Source organism: Talpa occidentalis, unplaced genomic scaffold, assembly GCF_014898055.3.
Source record: "Talpa occidentalis isolate TD23 unplaced genomic scaffold, MPIMG_talOcc4v2.1 talOcc4.17, whole genome shotgun sequence".
NCBI lineage: Eukaryota > Metazoa > Chordata > Mammalia > Eulipotyphla > Talpidae > Talpa > Talpa occidentalis.
In genome coordinates this window covers 7,204,076-7,222,479 of record NW_023601754.1, presented here as the reverse complement: position 1 = coordinate 7,222,479, position 18,404 = coordinate 7,204,076, and the positions used below count along the sequence as shown (strand labels likewise).

Sequence of the window (18,404 nt, the reverse complement as noted above, 5' to 3'; positions counted from 1 at the left end):
GGGGTTACCACACAGGGTTAAGAGTGGCCTGATACCAGATTCTAAGACACAATGGAGCTCAGGTTTGTGTTCATGGTGGGCCAATTAAAATGGCAGTACCTGCCCTCACTGTGCCAAACAGAAGCATTCTCTGTATGCTGCTGGCACTGCCCACCCTGGTCCTTTCATGGAAGCCAGTGCTCCCTGTCAGAGATCTGTGGCATGTGAAGTGGGTCAGTCAGGCATAGGGTGGGAGCTGTGGCCCTGCCTACCTTAATCATGTCATCCATGATGTGCACATCGAAGCCTTCACAGTCTCCACAGGGGCTCCGGATCCGCCACAGGTCCTATGAGGAGCACATAGCCCTTGTCATTATCTCCCCCGCCACAGCCAGCACACCGATGTCCACACCCAAGGTGGAGCACGACCATGTCTCAGGCCCTATGGGACAGCACATGAACCAGCACCACAGAGAAATGTGGTGACAAGAGCAAGAGGGAGAGGTCAGTGAGGTTGGGCTGGGAGCAACCTCAGACCCAAACCTGAGACACATCTTGCTGTTCCACATGCCTGACAGGGACACCCTTCCTCCCCCCACCTAAGGTTGCAGGAATTTCTCTGAATCTGCAACATCTCGCACGACCCCAAGATCTCTCCCACAAGGAGATGGTCCCCAGAGCACCCAGGCTAGGTTATCTACAGTCCCCGTCCACACCATCCTGATCACTGTTTTTTTGAGGAGAAATCTGTGAGCCAGTTCTTGAGGTCCTGCACCGATAAATTGGAGCATGGGGCCAATGGGAAGGGGGACAGTCAGCCTTGTGGCCTGCATCTAAGAATAAGAGCCCACTCTCCACATATCCTCTTTGGCTCTGAAAACCAAATTCATGTGGAAATCTGATCAGATAAATACCTGATACAAAAGAAATGCCCAGAAAATAAATGATGGCACAACTAAGCTACCAACAGATAAAGCCATTCTCATAAAAGAACTATCAAATGAGGTTCACGCTACATTTCAGGTTAAAAGCATTTCACAATCCTTTTAATAAAAAAATGCATTTTCCAAAATGACTTTGTGACCACGGTTCTACTTTGATGAGAAAATTAAAATGAAGCTTTTCAATTTTTTTCTTGCACAAAGAAGCTGACTCTCCTGTCTCAAAATGCTTTTACCAACCGGAGCCTCAGCGCTAATGAGAGCAGAGGAGGCTGTGCAGCATGCCTTCTGAAACACTTAATTTATATTTTTTAATTATTCTGATAAGCCATAATTGTAAAATGACAACACACAGCCATTTCATTTCAAATGTCTGCCTTTTTGAAAAGGTACGTCTCTTCTATTCAACTCTGCAGAGTACTGACACAGAAAAGCAAAGGCCCAACACGAAGTCCCAAGCTGCATCATCTGCACCTAAGGCATCTGCAAGAACATGCCCCCCTAGCCCTTTTGCAGAAAGGCAGCCTACCCTGAACTCTACCACCACTGCGTGCAGTGAGGCAGCATGGGGCATCACCACGGCACCAGGCTCCAGGTGCTGGTCCACGGCAGTCCTCACGTACCAGAAGTACAGGTTGTGCCATGGCAGCAGGCTGGTGGTGAAGAATGGCTCACCCAGGAGGAGAGAGACCTGGTGATCAGAGCAAGATGAAATCAAGGTGTCAGAGGATTTGACTGAACAGTGAAGGACAAGTCTTAAGTTTCACAGAAATGTGGAAGTAACAGGCCATTCACTCAGTCAGTCAACAAATATGAGACACAGACACGAGTCCTGCCCTGAGGAGTGCAGGGTGGAATGGGGAGCAGACAAGGCCGGGGCCTAGGGTTGTACAGTCAGGCAAGCTTTGACAGAAGCAAGGAAGGGGCATGTGAAGGAGCCCAGAGATAAGAACACAGGAAGAGCTTCCAGGATGGCATCCTCTAAACCCCACTTAACTACCACAACATGTCTCATTGATGTTTGTCTGTCCCCTTCACTGGCCTCTTGAGCGCCATGGAAGTGGAGATGTGACAACACAGTCTCCCCAGAACTCAGCAAAGTGCCTGGCCCAGAGCAGGAAACATCTGCTGAGTAAGCGTACAAAAGTAAAAGAGTGGGGGGGTCCAGACAGAAGAGCAGAGGAAAGAGTAAGGGTGCAAGTGAGAGCAAGGCATTTTCAGGAGCTCCTCAGACCAGCAAACAGGGGAGGACAGTGAGAGCGAGGCAGTGGCTGGAGAGGAGCCATGCCACCCAAAGGCAGCTGATGACATTAGAGGGGTGCACTCAAGAGGCAAGGGGAGCCACAAAAAGGCAAGGGGGCCACTAAAAGCTTCCATCAGGGCTCTGAGCACACCTCCCCACCCTGGGGAGAGCACAAAGCAAGGATGCTGCTCTCGCCACTTCTATCCAACATGCCTGGAATCTAGTCAGATGCATCCCATTAATGGCTTACAGAATGTAAGCATCTTTTCAATCCTCAAAAGTGAGCGGGAAAATGAGCAATTTATACATGAATGTTCAAAAGTGGATCATAGTAGTCAAAAAGCAGAAACAACCCAATGTCCATCAATGACACAAGGATTTTTAAAATGTGTCATAACTAACTGCAAGGGCTGTCTGCATGCATTACTGAAGGGGATCCAAATGTCAGAGTTGGGCCTCCCCTGGTGGGCCTCCCCTGGCTGATCAAGCGCAGTGCTGTGAAGCTGCCCGCAGCCTCTGCAGCGCAGGTTTGATCCCAGCCAGCCGGCGAGGGTCCCATATGACGAGCAGACCCCTCCTGTCTCACCCACTGCTCCCCTCAGCAGTGTATTTATTCTTTAGTCTGCCTGTTCTGTTCCCTGCTCTGGCGAATCTTCTCACCCTCCCACACATCTGGCCTGTACCCCCGTTCTTGTATAAATAAATAAATAAATCTTTAAAAATATAAATAAATAAATGGCAGTGTCACTTTAGACAAGAGTTGAGCAGTTTCTTAAGTTAAACAAAACTATCATACAGCCCAGCAATTCTAAACCCAGCCATCTACCTGAGATAACCAAAAACCCACTGCCTCACAAAGGTTCAGACACCAACGTTCACATAGCATTTTTCAAAAATAGTCAAAACTTGGAAACAATCCAAATGTCCATACCCAGGTGACAGGACAAAAATTGTGGCAAAGGAATACGATTTAGCACTAAAAGGAACAAAACACTGGCACATTCTACAACACGGATGACCCTCAAACACCCTCAAAGAAAGACACACACAGTGAAGAAGGCCGACACACAAGACCAAACACTGTGTTATTTCAATACTAAGAAGAGTCCAGAAAAGAAAAACTGATGGAGAGAGAGAAACCACAATAGTGGTTGTCTGGGGCTGCAGGCTGGTCATGGAAACGCTCTAAAACTAGATTGTGTGATAGTTGTCCAACTCCATAGACTTACTAAAAATCATTAAATTGAACACTTGAAACAGGCTAATGTCATGGTATTTCAATTCTATCACAATAAAGTTGTTTAAAAAAAAAAAGACTGGCAAGAAAATGATAGATTCCAGCTTGAAGGGCCTATTGGACACACAAGGAAAGACATCCAGATAGAAGCTGGGCAGAGATTTGCAGACCCAGCCTTGATGGTCACAGATTGCTACCCGGGATGGGACATTATCACCCACAGAGGAGACACAGAGGAAGACCAGAGAGCACACCGAGTGACATGCCTAGCCCGGGGAAGGAAAGAAAGGCCTCACAAAGTGCTGAGGAGCAGCAGCCAGAAAGACAAGAGGAAGACTGGGAAAAACAGTCTCTTAAACACTGCAAGAAGTGTGCTGAGGAGCAGGAGGTCCCTGAGTGGTTAGAGCCCTGGGATGATCTTGGGAGATGATGTTCAGTTACAAAGTGGCTGCTAAGGAGCACCAGAGGGACAGTTCTGAGGCACAGGCTAGGGACTGAAGAGCGCCTGCAGAGGGAGCAAGGTGTGGGGGAGGGGAGAGGACACGACCTGCTGCTGTGAACCCCAACAGAGGTATCTGCCTGAACGTGAAGGAGCAGAGATCAGCCAGAGTTATGAGGCATTCGGCTGTTCCCCGGGTAGCTCTGCCAGCGCCTCACGGCACCCTCCATAGCAGCAAGGCCGTGGCTGGTGAATTACATAAGGGGCCACCCCGGGTGGTTTCAGGGCTGAGCTGTCTGGCGCCAATGCAGAGCCTCTTGATACGTACTTTTTTACCCTCCAAGTCTGCGGATGTTAGCAATTCAGGACGCTTCTCTATTATATTAATTTTATCTTCCAAGTGGTTAGCCTTGAAGATCTTAAAAGAGAAAACAAACAAGCAAAATCTCAGAGTTGCTTTATCCACTTGCAGTTTTCTGGCCAAATAGCTCTACACCACCACCTTTATCTGTCTGGTGGATACTCTCCCGCCTAGGAACATCCTATAGTGATCTAGAAGAGCTCACTAGCAAAGTGATGTACTGGCAACAAAATTTTCTCTTGCAAGCACATGAGCAGGACTTGGTAACAGGCTTGTAGCTCTGGTGGAGTGGGTTATCCTTCAGGGAGGGTGGCCTATGAGCAGGGACTCCCTGAGCACTGGTGTCCCAGAAACAAACCATAAGTTCAATCTAACACTGCAAAGACTCACTTTTCAGCTCTATGTGAAATGAGGAGAAAACCCTAAACTTCTGCTGCCACAGTGAAAAAAGGCAGAGGGAACACACTGGCTTCTACTCAGCGACAACCCTGGACCTCCGGGCCCGTTCTCAGTGCGGGAGCAATGTGAGCTTCCACTGGCAGCAGCTGCCCTGCTGTCAACGCTGCTTCAAAGTATCCCAGGCTCAGGAAGGCAGGCCCATAGGTCCCCTCATTATTCCACTGACAATTATCACTTACCTTTTTCATCAGTCTATGAGAAGCTGCAGAACTCTCTACCATAAACACCTAAGGAGAATAACATACTATTAGCTGGAGAGTCACTTAACAGAGAAAGAAATTAAAGATTAAAATGGGGAAAGATCATCTCATGGCAGAAAGGTCATCTCATTTCCCCCTGGGCCTGTGCTCATTACCCACTGGGACAACAGCCACATTCTGCACTGGCCCTCATCAGGGTCACAGGCAGAGCTGCAGCCAATGGCAACAGCTACTATCTGAGTCCAGCTGTACAAGGAGTCAATAAGCCCCAAAGCGCACAGCAAGCTTTATGCCGGACCAAGAGCACAGCATAAAGGCACAGCAGCTGTGGAGCTTTACTCCCAGAACTGTGACCCAGAAGATACCACCCCGACCCCAGAGCTGCTCCCAGGAAACAGGCAGACGATCATGTCCAGTACCTGTTCAGCCCCAAGGTGATGGGCCAGCATGGCGAGCAGACTGCCATCACTGACACACAGGCAGGCACCGTCTGGCTTCAGCACCTGCAGGAAAAGAGCAACCTTAGCTTAGGTTTACCAACAGTATGTCAAGAAATCCTTGTTGGCAAACTGAGAAAAATGTCCTTTTTCTCCTGACCCCACTAACTTGGGTTCTGTGATCAATCAATCTGATCTCCTCACCCACCCCCTACCACCCCTTGTTCACTACATCTCTAGTGCCCCTACACTAGTCATGCTTGCCTCCCAAGCCCACACTCCAACACAGCTATCTCACTCACCACCCCCCTCAGTGCCCACTGTCAGGAAAGACCCTCCTCATGCCATCCTAGAAGGCCCCAGCTGAAGGCCTGCCCCACTTGCCAGAGGTCACCTCCCAGTTCACAAGGCCAGGATTCTTCCCTGGCTTGTCACAGCAGGGAGACCTGTGGGCCTGTCAAGTGACTTACCAGAGGCAAGGTTCATAGATCCCTCTAAGGGAAACTCAGGATCTCCCTCCACTCTGTCCCTCCCTCCACGCAAAGGCAAGCACGTGCACGTAGCACATGTACTTCTGCACAAGACTCCAAGGGATCCCCCTCCCTCTAAGACCCCAGGCCAAGAGACCCCAACTATAGGCAGCAGGGAGCAGATTTCTAGCAGGAGAGTTACTTAATCAGATTTACATTTCAGAAAATTTTAGAAAGGCAGAAGCAGATAAAAGGAAGAACAGGTGGCTGAATGCACTAGAATCACTCACAGGAACTGCTGATGACCACAGCGGCAAAGTATCTAGCAGGACAAAGGCAGAGACTAGGGGGTGCTTCCCAGCCAAAGACTCTCCCAGAGGCCAAGCCCAGAAGCAATCTCCCAGCTCTCTGCCTGAGTGCCCACCCAGGAGCCAACTGCAGGCTCTCACAGACAAGGGAGCACAGGACACTAGCAAATCCCAAGAGAGCAATGAGCTAGGGCACATGGGACAAACTGCTTCTTGTCCACGACTATCCAAGGGGCTGGACACTTACGGTTCTCAGGGCCTGGACGTATTGATCAGTTCTGTCCTGATCGTTGATTTCTCCAAACCGAGGCCGGTTCCAGAGCAGGTGAGCCTGGCAGTCGCACACTGGGCGCACTGAGGGGACTTTCCCATTCTTTTGGGGGCTGGGCCAGAAAATGGAGACAGGGCAATAAGCGAGACCTGCTAGCTACCAGTGAGCACAAGGGTATGGCACCAGCACCTGTCCCAGTGACACTGCGAGGAGTCCCAGAAGCACTCCCTGTCCTCCACAGGGTAACAGTCTAAGCACCGGCTCTGGAATTCGCATTAGGGTGCGAGCCCTCCCCTGCTAGACCTCCCTATACACCTGTTCCAAACAGAAGCTCCAGAACAGGGCAGCCTCTCCCGAATACACGGGTAGTGACATCCAGTCACAAACCTTTGTTCTTATTTCATTCTGTTCAGATACAAATGTGACCACCTGTGCCCCTACAGAGTCCATAAAAGGGGGTTCTCCATAAGCAGCTCATTGTCACAGGTCAAAGGCTCGGGGCACACCTGGTGCTCTGAAGGCTGTACCAGATGCAATAGTCGTCGTGGTGGGCCAGCAGGCAGAGGGCCGAGCCCTGGACGACTGACTCCTCTTCTGGCAGGAAGTACACACACTGCATCCAGTGATCCCGCCACTGAAATAGAGAACCAACCATCACCAAACTAAACAAGAGCAAAGCCAAAAATCGGTTTGCAGGGAGACCATGGAGTAGGTTACAAAGACCACTGTGACGAAGAAATAAGGAAAAACATTCGAGTCTGGGGCTAGTGGCCCCAGTGCTTGCTGGAACACTGGCTTTAGGAAGACACGGCGTGGCCCAAGGGCAGGCGTCTCCAAAAGGGACTCAGAGGAGGGGACAAGTGAGGTCTCCTACCGAGACAGAAGGAAGGGGACAGAGAGGAGGAAGAGGGGAAGCAAATGTGGTCAATGCCAATGACCGGAAATTTTTTTTTAATGATTGGCAATTTTAAATAAAGAACATCCCAGTTTTAATTTTCACAGTTTGTGGATTAAAAGTTTTCAAAATACAGGGCCTCCCCGGTGGCGCAGCGGTTGAGTGCTGGGTTGCGAAGCTGCCCGCAGCCTCTGCAGCGCCAGTTCGATCCCCGGCCGCTCCCCAGCCACCGGAGGAGGGTCCCACATGGCGCAGACCTCTCCTGCCGCCCGCTGCTCCCCTCAGCAGTGTACTTCGGTCCTTCTGCCTGCTCTGCTCCCTGCTCTGGCTCTGGTGAATTCTCTCACCCGCCCATGCTTCTGACTGTACCCAGTGCTTGTATAAATAAATAAATCTTTAAAAAAAAAAAAGTTTTCAAAATACAAAGTTGGGAAAATATTAGAAAGGTTTTCTTTTGTTTATTCCTTCTGAAATGCAATCATTTTGAAAGAACTGGAATACTCTAAATACTCTAAACTGTGAAGTAGTTGGGCCTCCCTGGTGCCTGGGGGTTAAGTCTCAGGGCTGTCATGGCCGGCCAGGGAGCTACCCACATGGTGCAGCAGACCTCTCCTGTCTCCCCGCTGCTCCCCTCAGCAGTGTATTTCAGTCAGTCTGCCTGTTCTGTTCCCCACTCTGTCTCTGGTGAATCCTCTCACTCACCGCACCTCTGGCCTACACCCCAGTTCTTCTATGCAAAAATAAATAAATCTTTAAATTAAATGAATAAAAATAAATTGTGATGCAGTTTACAATAATCCAAATCAACCTTAAATAAGCTACACTGACCCTTTTGGATAATGTAAATCCACATACAAGATTGTATCCTGGGGGGAAAAAAAGGAAAAAGGTTATATTCACATTATATTCATATCATAGAACTATTTACACTAGCAAAAACTGGAATACACCCAAATGTCCAGACTTTCAGAAATGGGTTCATAAATCCTTATACAGAATATACTCAAGACATTTAAAATGATGACTATGAGGACTATGGTGCAGCATTAAAAAAAAAACAACAACAAATAAGCAGAAAAAAGCAGCACTAACAAAAACCCATGCATGTGTACCGAGCCCAAAGGAAGGTTACTTTGGGTGGAAGAACCACGAGACTTTTGATTCATTTTGTTTTATTTTATATCAGGGCTATTACTCGTATAATGTTAAACCTCTCTTAAAAAAGAAAGAACTGTTCTAAAAAAGTAAATGTTGGACCCAACTCTGGTGAGCTAACTGCCTGCTCAATCTCCGCCCTCCTTAGACAGGAAGGTGAACCTGGCTTTGGGGGACTCCAAGAGCACTGCTGAGCTTGGAGGCAAAGGAAGAAGACACTGGTCCCACTTCTTTTTTTTTTTAGAGGCATGTTTTTTTATTTATTAATTTATTATATTTGTTTGTTTGTTTTGTTTATACATGCACTGGGTACAGTCAGAAGCGCGGGAGGGTGAGAGAATTCACCAGAGCCAGAGCGGGGAGCAGAGCAGGCAGAAGGATCGAAGTACACTGCTGAGGGGAGCAGTGGGTGGCAGGAGAGATCTGCGCACCATGTGGGATCCTCCTCCGGTGGCCGGGGAGCAGCCGGGGATCGAACCGGCGCCGCCGAGGCCGCGGGCAGCTTCGCAACCCAGCGCTCAACCGCTGCGCCACCGGGGAGGCCCTGGTCCCACTTCTGAGGAACACATCCCACCCTGTCTTGAATTTAACTAAAAGGAAGGGGGATGACAGTCCCATGTATCTAAGATGTCTATTTAACACAAAAGCTAGAAAAAGAAAACATATCCAAATATGTTCTAGAAAAAATAAACAGTAACAAGGAGGAAAAAATAAGTCCTCTAAAACATGCTTCTCATCCCCTCCTATGCAGTGTCCTGAGAGTGAGAAGCCCTCCCTGACCTGGCATGCTCCCAACAGGCTTCCCTATCATGTTTGCCCACGCAATTTTAAGCTAACATGACAAGACCCACTGTCCGAGGTGGGATGCGCTGAACAGATTTTGCAACCAGAGCAGTTTAGTGAAGTCATGAGGGAGATTCATTAGCAGCTCTTCAAATTCCTAACAGTCACCACTGTGGGAGGAAGGAAGGACACAAGACCCAGGTAGGAGACCTGGCCACCAGCACCCACCACCACTGCCCGCCACAAGCCCCGCTCCAAGTGCTGAGCAGAGCCGCAGCGCTGCATAGCTGGTTACCCAGCGTGTCTTATATGAGGATTCAAGGAGAAATACACATGGGAGCACTCTGAAGGTATGCAAATGAAAAGTATTACCATTTTTATTATATTCTTATGCTAATTTTACAACCATCACACTCCTGGGGAAGAACAAAGCAGCCCAGGACCAGTTTCAATGCTGTGGGAGATTTCTGCCCGATCTCCTCCCCAACACACACACACACACACTCTCTCTCTCTCTCTCAGCTTGCTGAGGACAGGGGCACGCGGCGAGCTCAGGCACACTGCTCGCGTGCACAGGCAGTGTGACTCCGCCAAGTGACTGGCTGGTAGCATGGAGCAGACCCTGACAGCAATCCCACAGCAGGCCTGACCCTTTAGTCTAAGCAGCCAGTCAGGGAGCTACTAGGGCTTCCTGAAGTCACCCCCATGTATCTAGATCCAGCAGGTGAGCAACCAAAACAAAGTCAGTGAGCAGTAAGAGGATAGAACACACAGACGCTGGTGCCCAAGACACCAGGGAGAGGGCAGACTTGACTGCTCAGCCCTGAAGTAGTCTTCCCACCTTTTCCTCTGTGTGTGTGTGCTGAGAGGTGGATAAACATGCACATGAAAGAAAATCCAAAAGATATAAAAGGGTCACAGTGTAAAAAATAAGCTTCCTTTCCACCTCTAACCTCAATTTCTGAGTTCTTCCAAAGATATCCTCACACACACCACACACATAGTCATAAACACATCTATTCTTATTTGTAATAATGCCAATGTTGGCACACCGCGTACTGTTCTGCACCTCTATTTCTGTTTCACTTCACCTTCTGCAGGCTGCTCCCCCATCAAGAATGGAGAGTTGCTCATGCTCTGCTAGGACACAGGGCAGTGGGCAGTTAGCCACGGCCCTGCTGGGGCCCCTGGGTTGTGCCACTCTTTCTTATTAAATCTGGGCTGCCCCGAGTACCCCAGCACACACATCACTGCATAGCCGAATGTCTGTAAGGAGCATCACTCCCCAGCGTGGCAGGCTGCACTCGTGACAGCTCACTTTCCTGCTCATTGCCACAGCCCCAACTGTGCTACCACACTTTCCCAACTATATTCACTGACAGGAGAAAACTGGTATCTTCTTGTGGTTTCAATTTGCATTTCTCTTATGAGTAAGGCTGAACAACTTTTCCCATGTTAAGGAGTTGTTCTATCTCCTTCTCTGTAGTTCATGTCCTCTGTCCATTTTCTATTGAGCTGAAGAGGTAGATTTTGAGATCACAGAAGATGAGGCTGTAGACAGGTCATAGTAGTCTACTCCAAGCTGATCTGAGGTCCCCGAGGCTCCGCAGGGCTGGGGGGGGGGGTGACCTCAGAGCGGCTGTGCGGGAATAAAGGAGCCAGCACACCAAAGCTCCCCTAAGGCTGAGTCCCCTGGTACAAACCATAAACTCACACTGAGAAATCGATCTGATCACAGCTAGCCCTGCTTTTGTCTGGTCCCCTTTAACTTCTTCATCGATACTGCCCCTTCTGTCATAGCCCCTTCCGTCTCCAAACTCTTGTGACTCTAACGTTCAACACGCTGCTTTCCCACAACTGAACATGGACCAGTTTCCGGATGTGCATGAAAATGTGCTCAGCTCCAGCCTCTTACCTGGAGCTGCCCTGGGTCTGAGTGCGCCCAGAAGGGGGCCATCGTGCACTTGATCTTCCCCTCAGGGTCCATCTCAATGTCCCACCAGGAGAGAACCACCTGCGCTCGGCCAGATGCCAGAGGTTCAAACTTCCTGCTGTGGCAGGCTGCCGAGCTACTGACTTGCTTGCTGAAGTCCACGCTGTGGAAGAACATTTAGGAACTTAAATATTTTTTAAGCTCACATATTCCATTTTTAAGCTTTTATGGTGAAAGTTTATGAGATTTGGCTGCAATGGACTCCTTCCTTCAGAGGCAGGTGACATGGCCTAGGTCTCCTTCCCACTCAAAAAAGAACGTCCAAAGACCCGAATTCCACCAAATTTCTCAAAGCGCCGTCACCTGGCATAGCTCCTCGGTACCTGAACATAGGCAGCACGTCACTGAGGGCAGTGAAGTCAGTGGGCGACACCTGGTTCAGCTGAATGTCATAGACAGAGGGTGCGCCGGGGCACCTCTCCAGCTCCAGCGGGGGGACGATGACCTGCTCTCCACAGCTGGTCTGAACGTGGATGGGAAACAGCTTGTTCCACGACCACATCTTTCTTGACTCCACTAGCTGCGCATAGATGGTTGCTCTGTGAGGCACCGCCTCACAATTTTCCTAGGTTATAGTAAAAAAAAAAAAAAAAAAACAGGGTATGTTGGCCCACCATAATACCCACTGACCGAAAGAGGTATATTCCTCAACAGAGTACTACTCAGCCACACACACAAAAAAAAATCTTGCCATTTGTGACAACATGTATGGACCTTGAGGGGTTACACTAAGTTGAAATAAATCAGAAAGAGAAAAACACACACTATGTGATTCCACTCATTTGGGGAATATAAAATAAAAGCAATTAAGCGAACAAAACCAAACCAAATCCACAGACTTGACAACAAGGAGGTTACCAGAAGGGAAGGAAGGGGAAGGGAGAAGGCAGAGAGAGCTGACTGGCTGGTGGTGGTGGAGACTGGACAGCTGAGTGGGGTGCCCACTGGATGTCTGGGCTTGAGCATGGCATAGAAATACAGGTGCTGAGGTAAGAAAATGTACACCAGAAACCTCATGTTACCTCAATAAAAAGGGGCAAGAGAAAAGAAGAAGTGCATTCTTTAGTGTCAGGCTGGCTCGGTAACAGCTAACATTTTATCAGCTTTTGGATAGCAAACTGTTCAGCCTGATACCCTTGGAAAAGCAAAAAAGAAACCGGATTTCAAAAAGAATGCATGCTTCTGCCTAAAATGATTTATGTCAGGTAAGTTCCCAGCTACCTGACACTAAATACTTCAAAAATAAGCCTTAATTGTCATCATGCTGATTAACTCCCACACTAACTTTGAAGAAAAAGTCCAAGTCTTACTGCTAATGTGATCATCCTGGCACAGGCTCAGAGATCCTTTCAATATAGCAATCTGGTGTCTTGCCCAGACACCAGAACCTTCTTATCACACAGCCCAACTGACCTGACCTTCTGGCTTCACCTGGCACTGCCAATAAGCATCTTCCCACTTGGCTTTGGCTGCAGTCCCTTGTCCAGTTTTACTCCTATCTCATTCACTCATCTAACACCCTCTATACTCCAGGTACTAGGGGCCCAGCTGTGAGGCAGGTGACAGCTAGTACTGCATGACAAGCAGAGGGTCTCTCTACGGCAGTACAAGTGACCTCTTTGGCCAGATAAGCCTTTGTCATGGGAGGCGGGGAGGTTCTGTGCATCATAGCATGTTTAGCAACATCCCAGGCCTCCATCCACAGATGACAGTAGCATATTCCTTCTCAGTTGTAACATAAATAATGTCCCCAGACATGGCCCTGGCTGAGAAGCGCTGCTCTCCCTGCTGTTTCCCTCACAGGTAATGCTTCCTCTGTCCATCCTCAAAGTGGGAATTCCTCAGAGATCTGGTCTGGATAGCCTATTTCCTCCCTCCACATAATCTCCTGAGTGTCCTCAACCTCTCCATCTTCACTTAGCAAATATCATCATCTAAAGGCCTCTTAGTCCTCTCCACTTCCCTCGCACTCAGACAGGTCACCTCTAAACCAGTAAATCACCTTCAGCCCTTCCCTTGCCTCCTCAGGTTTGGTCCTCCTCCTCCACTCCCATTCCAGGGATCCACATCCAGTCCAGCTGCCCACGCTGCAAACCCTGGCATCATTCTCAATCTAAGTGAGCATCGACTCCTTGATTACCTCCTCCTCCCTGGGTCCAGACCTATCCTATGGCCTTGGTGACAGCTCACCTCTGCCAGCGCCTAGATGACTCTATATATCCTTTAAACAGTCTTCCCGCCTCTATTCTTGTTCCAAATGCTCTGCACATGCCTTCCTGCATAAACAAGACATCAATCCTCTGGTTAAAACACTTCTGTGACCCCACTTGCCTTCTGGAACACGCAGTCTTTCTCGGTCTAGACCTGCCCAGTAATCTAGGCTTAACATTAACACCACCTCCTGCTCCTCCAACATTATGCAAAATCTGATCAGCCCTCAAGGTCTGGGCATCCCCACACCAGCAATACTTCATGTCTCTGTGCGTGTGGTCCCCTGTGCTGCAAATACCCCCCAGTGCCAGGGCAATACCTGATGACTCTTCAAGACTGACTCAGCTCAAGCTTCATCTCCCATGACTCCTCTCTGCCCCCTACCAGAGCAGGTAGGCTCTTACCCCACTTACCATCCTCACAGAGTACCTCAAACTGTACTACAAGGACCTGCCTACCTACCTTGTCTCCCCAAGAACTCACCTTCAAAATCTTAGTGCCCCCAAAAAGGGCCTGGCACAATAAAAATGCTCAAGAACTGTGTCTTCTGAGATCACTGCCTGGGTTACTTCAATACCATACGGACTATTTGTCGGACACACCACCATCCTGGTTCCATGACCTCCAGCACAGCAGGAAGAGGGACAGGGCACTGGTAGTCTTTGTGTACAGCTGCAATCCCTGTAAGCTCAGGTACAGAGTGGGCAGGTGGCGATAGTGATTAGAGTGGACAATGGACCCAGACTGCTACAGGCCAGCAAGAAGAGGAAATGGCTGCCTGCGCACTTTCATAAGAAGAATTAGAGAAAGACAAATTGGGACACAATGAACATGATTCTATTTTTTAAAATTTTTAAATATGTTTCTTCTTTATTTGTATGAGAGTTTTAATCTATCTGCTTATTTTTTTAATAAAATAATTTATGTATTTATATATGTTTAACATGATTCCAAACATTCTCTATTCCAGGGATTTGTCTAGTTGGTGGTTTCAACACAGTGAAACATTAATTCTTATTACTGATTGATTAGAAAAGGATTTTACATCCCAGAGACAATGAGACACCTCCCAGTGGGGGACCTGCAGGGCTATCACCACTGCACACTGCCCATGTAAGTAAGGTGGGGTGGACTCTGGCTCTGAATACCCTAGAAGGAACTCCCCTCCTCATTCTGGGGACATGAAAGCCCCCGGAGAAGGTCCTGGGCTGGGCCAACTGCAGACTCAGATGGATGGTGTCCACCAGGCTGGTGCCAGCAGAAGTAGCATTCACACCTTCCCAGTTCGCCTCAGCCTCTGGGTCTCTACCTCCAGCTTATGCCCATAAAAAAAGCAAGGCCAATGCTTCCAAGACAAAAAAAAGAAAGACAAGCCTTCAGTATGTCTCTCCATTTTCAAAAAGTTTGCCAGATTGTCACTATCCAGGACCTCCCCTGCTGGCGCAGCGGTTGAGCGCTAGGCTGCAGGGCTGCCCGCAGCCTCTGCAGTGCCAGTTTGTTCCCCAGCCGCTGGCGAGGGTCCCACAAAAAAAAAAAAAAAAAAAAAAAAGGTCACTATCTAATCTCCTATAGCTAGAATGATCTGGCATGTAAGGCCTTTGACCTTCTACCCCAGCCTCTGCCTTTAGCTCACAGGGCCCCCAGGCTGGTTTTCTCACTGACGTACCAACAAGTCCTCTATCTGGGACACCTCTACCTCTCCCTCTCCTCGGAGTGTAGGGTGTTTGCAAATTCTACCCTTTCCACACGTGTTCGCATCTCCTTTCTGACCTGTGACCTCTTCTGTCAGTCCCAGACCAAATAGCAGTGTTGCTTCTGTCAGCCTCTTCATTCAGTCCATGCAGGAGTCATCATCACTGTCCATTATGGGTTAGAGGGAAGAAGGTTGTCTTATACCTCTTCCTGGATGCCAGAACATTTTACCCAGGAAGAATATTTGTTGCAGCCAATTGAATTTGAAGACAGTTTCTTGCCTTTCAACTCTACCAAGGTTTGGCAAATATCCTAACTTGAGGAAACCAGTCTTACAGGAACGGGGTGTCACAGGGTATGTGGAGAAGTACTGGGCGCTTGGGTAGCATTCAGCAAGGTGTACTAGCTAGAGCTGTGTAGCCAGCCGGGCCCCTACCTGCACGAGATGCCTGTGAGCGTGCTCATAGGAGGGCAGCGCCCCCTCCCCAATTAGCTCCGTGTCAAACAGCTCCGTGATGAGGATATTGGCACGGCATGGCATGTCACCATCTGAGAAACACAAGGAAACATGAAGAAGCAAGCACAGATTAGAAAAGATATTTACAGCAAGTATTATGGGGGGAGGAGAGAGATAATAGGCTATTGGAAGCACACACATATGCTACAATATTAAGAAGGGTCATGATGCCTGCAATGACTGCAATGGTTGAGCCAAAGATCCGTTTACATATGTATATCAAACAACTGGTGGCTACAGACGCTAACAATTGGTAAAACTTGGTTTATTGAGGGACTGAGACCTGCTATACTTCCCTTTCAGTTTTTCTGTCTGTGCAGTACTACAAGGGATGTGTAAAAGTCTTAAGAAAACTGTAAGTACCCAAAAAAAGAAACCAGACAAAAATACAAATAGTTCAAAATAGAAAAGATATCAAACACATGGGAAGTTTTTCATTCTTATTAGCAACTGGAGAGAAACAAATCTACAAACTTGACTATTAAATTAGCAAAAAATATTTGAAAAGCAAAAACTGAAAGCTGATACTTCAGGTATTTCTAGGTTGCAGAGAGAAAAAACAAAAGCAAGAGAGAGAGACTGACGACCTTCTAGTTACCATGAGTTCAGCTGATTCCCCTGACACCCAATAATACCACTGAGATCCATGATTCAGAATCCCTATTCTTTATATTAAATCTTCCTTAATTAAGCTAGTTTCTTGTTACCCAAGAATTCCCTAAATAACAATTGTTTCAGGATAGTAGGATTATGGAGGATCTTTTGTTAACTCTGTTTTCTAAACCTCTGTAATATAATGGTTACCCCTACAATTATAACCTTTAATGAGCTAAGACAAAATTATTTTGGAAGGGGCTATTCATCACCGAGAACAAACGAAAACACTCCTAATGGCTTGTGAATTACCATTTGACAAAGCCCACTCATCTTTCCTACACAGAACATGAGTCTCTTGCAAGAGAAGTAATGAAGTGGTTCACAGGAGGCTGAAGTAGAGGGAGCTTGAACCTAGAGGCAGAGACCTAGTTCTGGATCCTGCTTTCTAACCCACCCACTGCAAAATGGGGGTAGGAAATGAGCTCTACCTCATGTGGTGGTTAGGACAGGAAAGGTAGGGCTGTACACAACTCCTATGAGGTACGGTTGTGCTCAATGGCGGTATAAAGAAAAAGAAGTCTGAGAAGAAACTTCTGTCTCCTGGCACAGAGACTTCCCTCCCAAGTGGCACTGCCCATCTTCTCTGATGTCATGTCAAATCTCAGTTGAGTCCCAAACTGAGGGCCACCCTGGTGGCACAGCAGTTAAAGACAGTGCTATCAAGCTATCGCCAGCCACTGCAGCATGAGTTCGATCTCCGGCCAGGGAGGTGACCCACATGATGTAGCAGACCTCGCCTATCTCCCCAGCTGCTCCTCTCAGCAGTGTATTTCAGCAGATCCGTCTGTTATGCTCTGTCTCTGGTGAACCCTTTCACCCCCAACACCGCTGGCCTATACCTCATTTCTTATGTATATAAATAAAATCTTAAAAAAAAAAAAAACACCAAAACATTGTCCCAAACTGAACCAAACACACCCTATCTGCTTCTCCCTCTGATGTTTCTGCCTAAGTGAATGGCATCACCAGTCACTCAGTCCAAAAACTTGGACATTATTTCCTAGCTCCAGGAGAGCAGGGACCCTAACCGGTCTGTTCACCATGTACCTCAGTGCCTAATGCAATGGCCAGCACCCAGTAACAGTCAGCAAACATTAGCTGAATTCTTGATGCCTCCTTCTCTGTCACTCTGCATCCAATCAATCACCAAGCCCTGCCAATTCTACCCCCTGAATACTTTTTAAGCCAATTATGTAATTCAGAATGATTTATTGTCCAATTTTGCTTCAAATAAATTAAACTTTATGATCCAGTGAATTTCAACAAACACTTCAGGGGAGCCTATGAGTGCTAATGTGAAAGGTGCAGAGTACAGTAGGAGCCTGAAGAGGGGCAGTTACCCGAAGTACATCCTAAGTCTTTACAAATACTGTTCCCTGAGTCAGTGGCGCCACAGGCCTCATATAGTCCACCTCTGGGAATAGGTAACAAACTGCGATGGCATTTTCAAAATGGGCTGAGAACAGCACCTTGGAAAACACATTTCAGAAAAGAAAGCTGCAAAGGAGAATCATGACTGGGAGATGTCACTGAGGCCTGGGAAGTGACATCTCCCAGTCATGATGAATGAAGAACTGAATGGCACAAGTATCAAAACTGCAGTGCTTGAGACAAAAAGCAGAGGGAAGACCATTAGCCTTGACAATGAGGAAATGGCTCAACAAATCAGAGGAATGGAAACAAAGTTCCACTTACAAAGGGTTAAGAATCAAGCAAAGCTGACAATCTACCCACTGAGTAAATATCGCTGTGTTCTTTTCTGCGTCAGGCCCTGTGCAATGGAATGGAAAATTTAATACCACCACATAGTCCATGACCTCAGGATGCCTCAGCTGTGTGGGGATATAGACATTAAATACAGAATTACATAATTGCTTAATTATTGCAGTGATGAGTGCTACAAAAGGAAAGTATTAAGCACATAAGGGGCCTACCTAATGCAAGGAGAGTGTGAGCAACATGCAGCCGAGAGGAGGCATAGTCACAGGGAGAGCGACATGGCAACGGCTGCTCTGGGGGTTGGTCTCGGTGCTGTCAAGACAGATCAAACTTTCAAAAAGAACTGATCTTCATTGTGGTCAAAATAGCTGGGATCAACTGTAATCAACTAGACAACTGGACAAAACATATGAAATAGTATTTTTCAGATTTTGAAC

General features: G+C 47.8%; 1 protein-coding gene across 4 annotated transcripts in view; it reads right to left on the bottom strand.

The window, feature by feature from the left end:
* Nucleotides 1-18,404, bottom strand: part of PRMT7 (protein arginine methyltransferase 7) — a 50,047-nt gene that overhangs the window by 5,310 nt on the left and 26,333 nt on the right. For 3 of the 4 annotated variants that reach the window (XM_037515967.2, XM_037515970.2, XM_037515969.2), the window contains exons 6-15: nt 15,511-15,623; nt 11,495-11,736; nt 11,094-11,274; nt 6,852-6,979; nt 6,322-6,457; nt 5,279-5,362; nt 4,839-4,886; nt 4,168-4,257; nt 1,450-1,611; nt 252-326 (exon numbers count right to left, since the gene is read on the bottom strand). In XM_037515967.2, coding sequence (XP_037371864.1) covers nt 252-326; nt 1,450-1,611; nt 4,168-4,257; nt 4,839-4,886; nt 5,279-5,362; nt 6,322-6,457; nt 6,852-6,979; nt 11,094-11,274; nt 11,495-11,736; nt 15,511-15,623 — 1,259 coding nt within the window. The remainder of the gene's footprint in view (nt 1-251; nt 327-1,449; nt 1,612-4,167; nt 4,258-4,838; nt 4,887-5,278; nt 5,363-6,321; nt 6,458-6,851; nt 6,980-11,093; nt 11,275-11,494; nt 11,737-15,510; nt 15,624-18,404) is intronic. The other variant, XM_054696934.1, reaches the window with a different exon arrangement.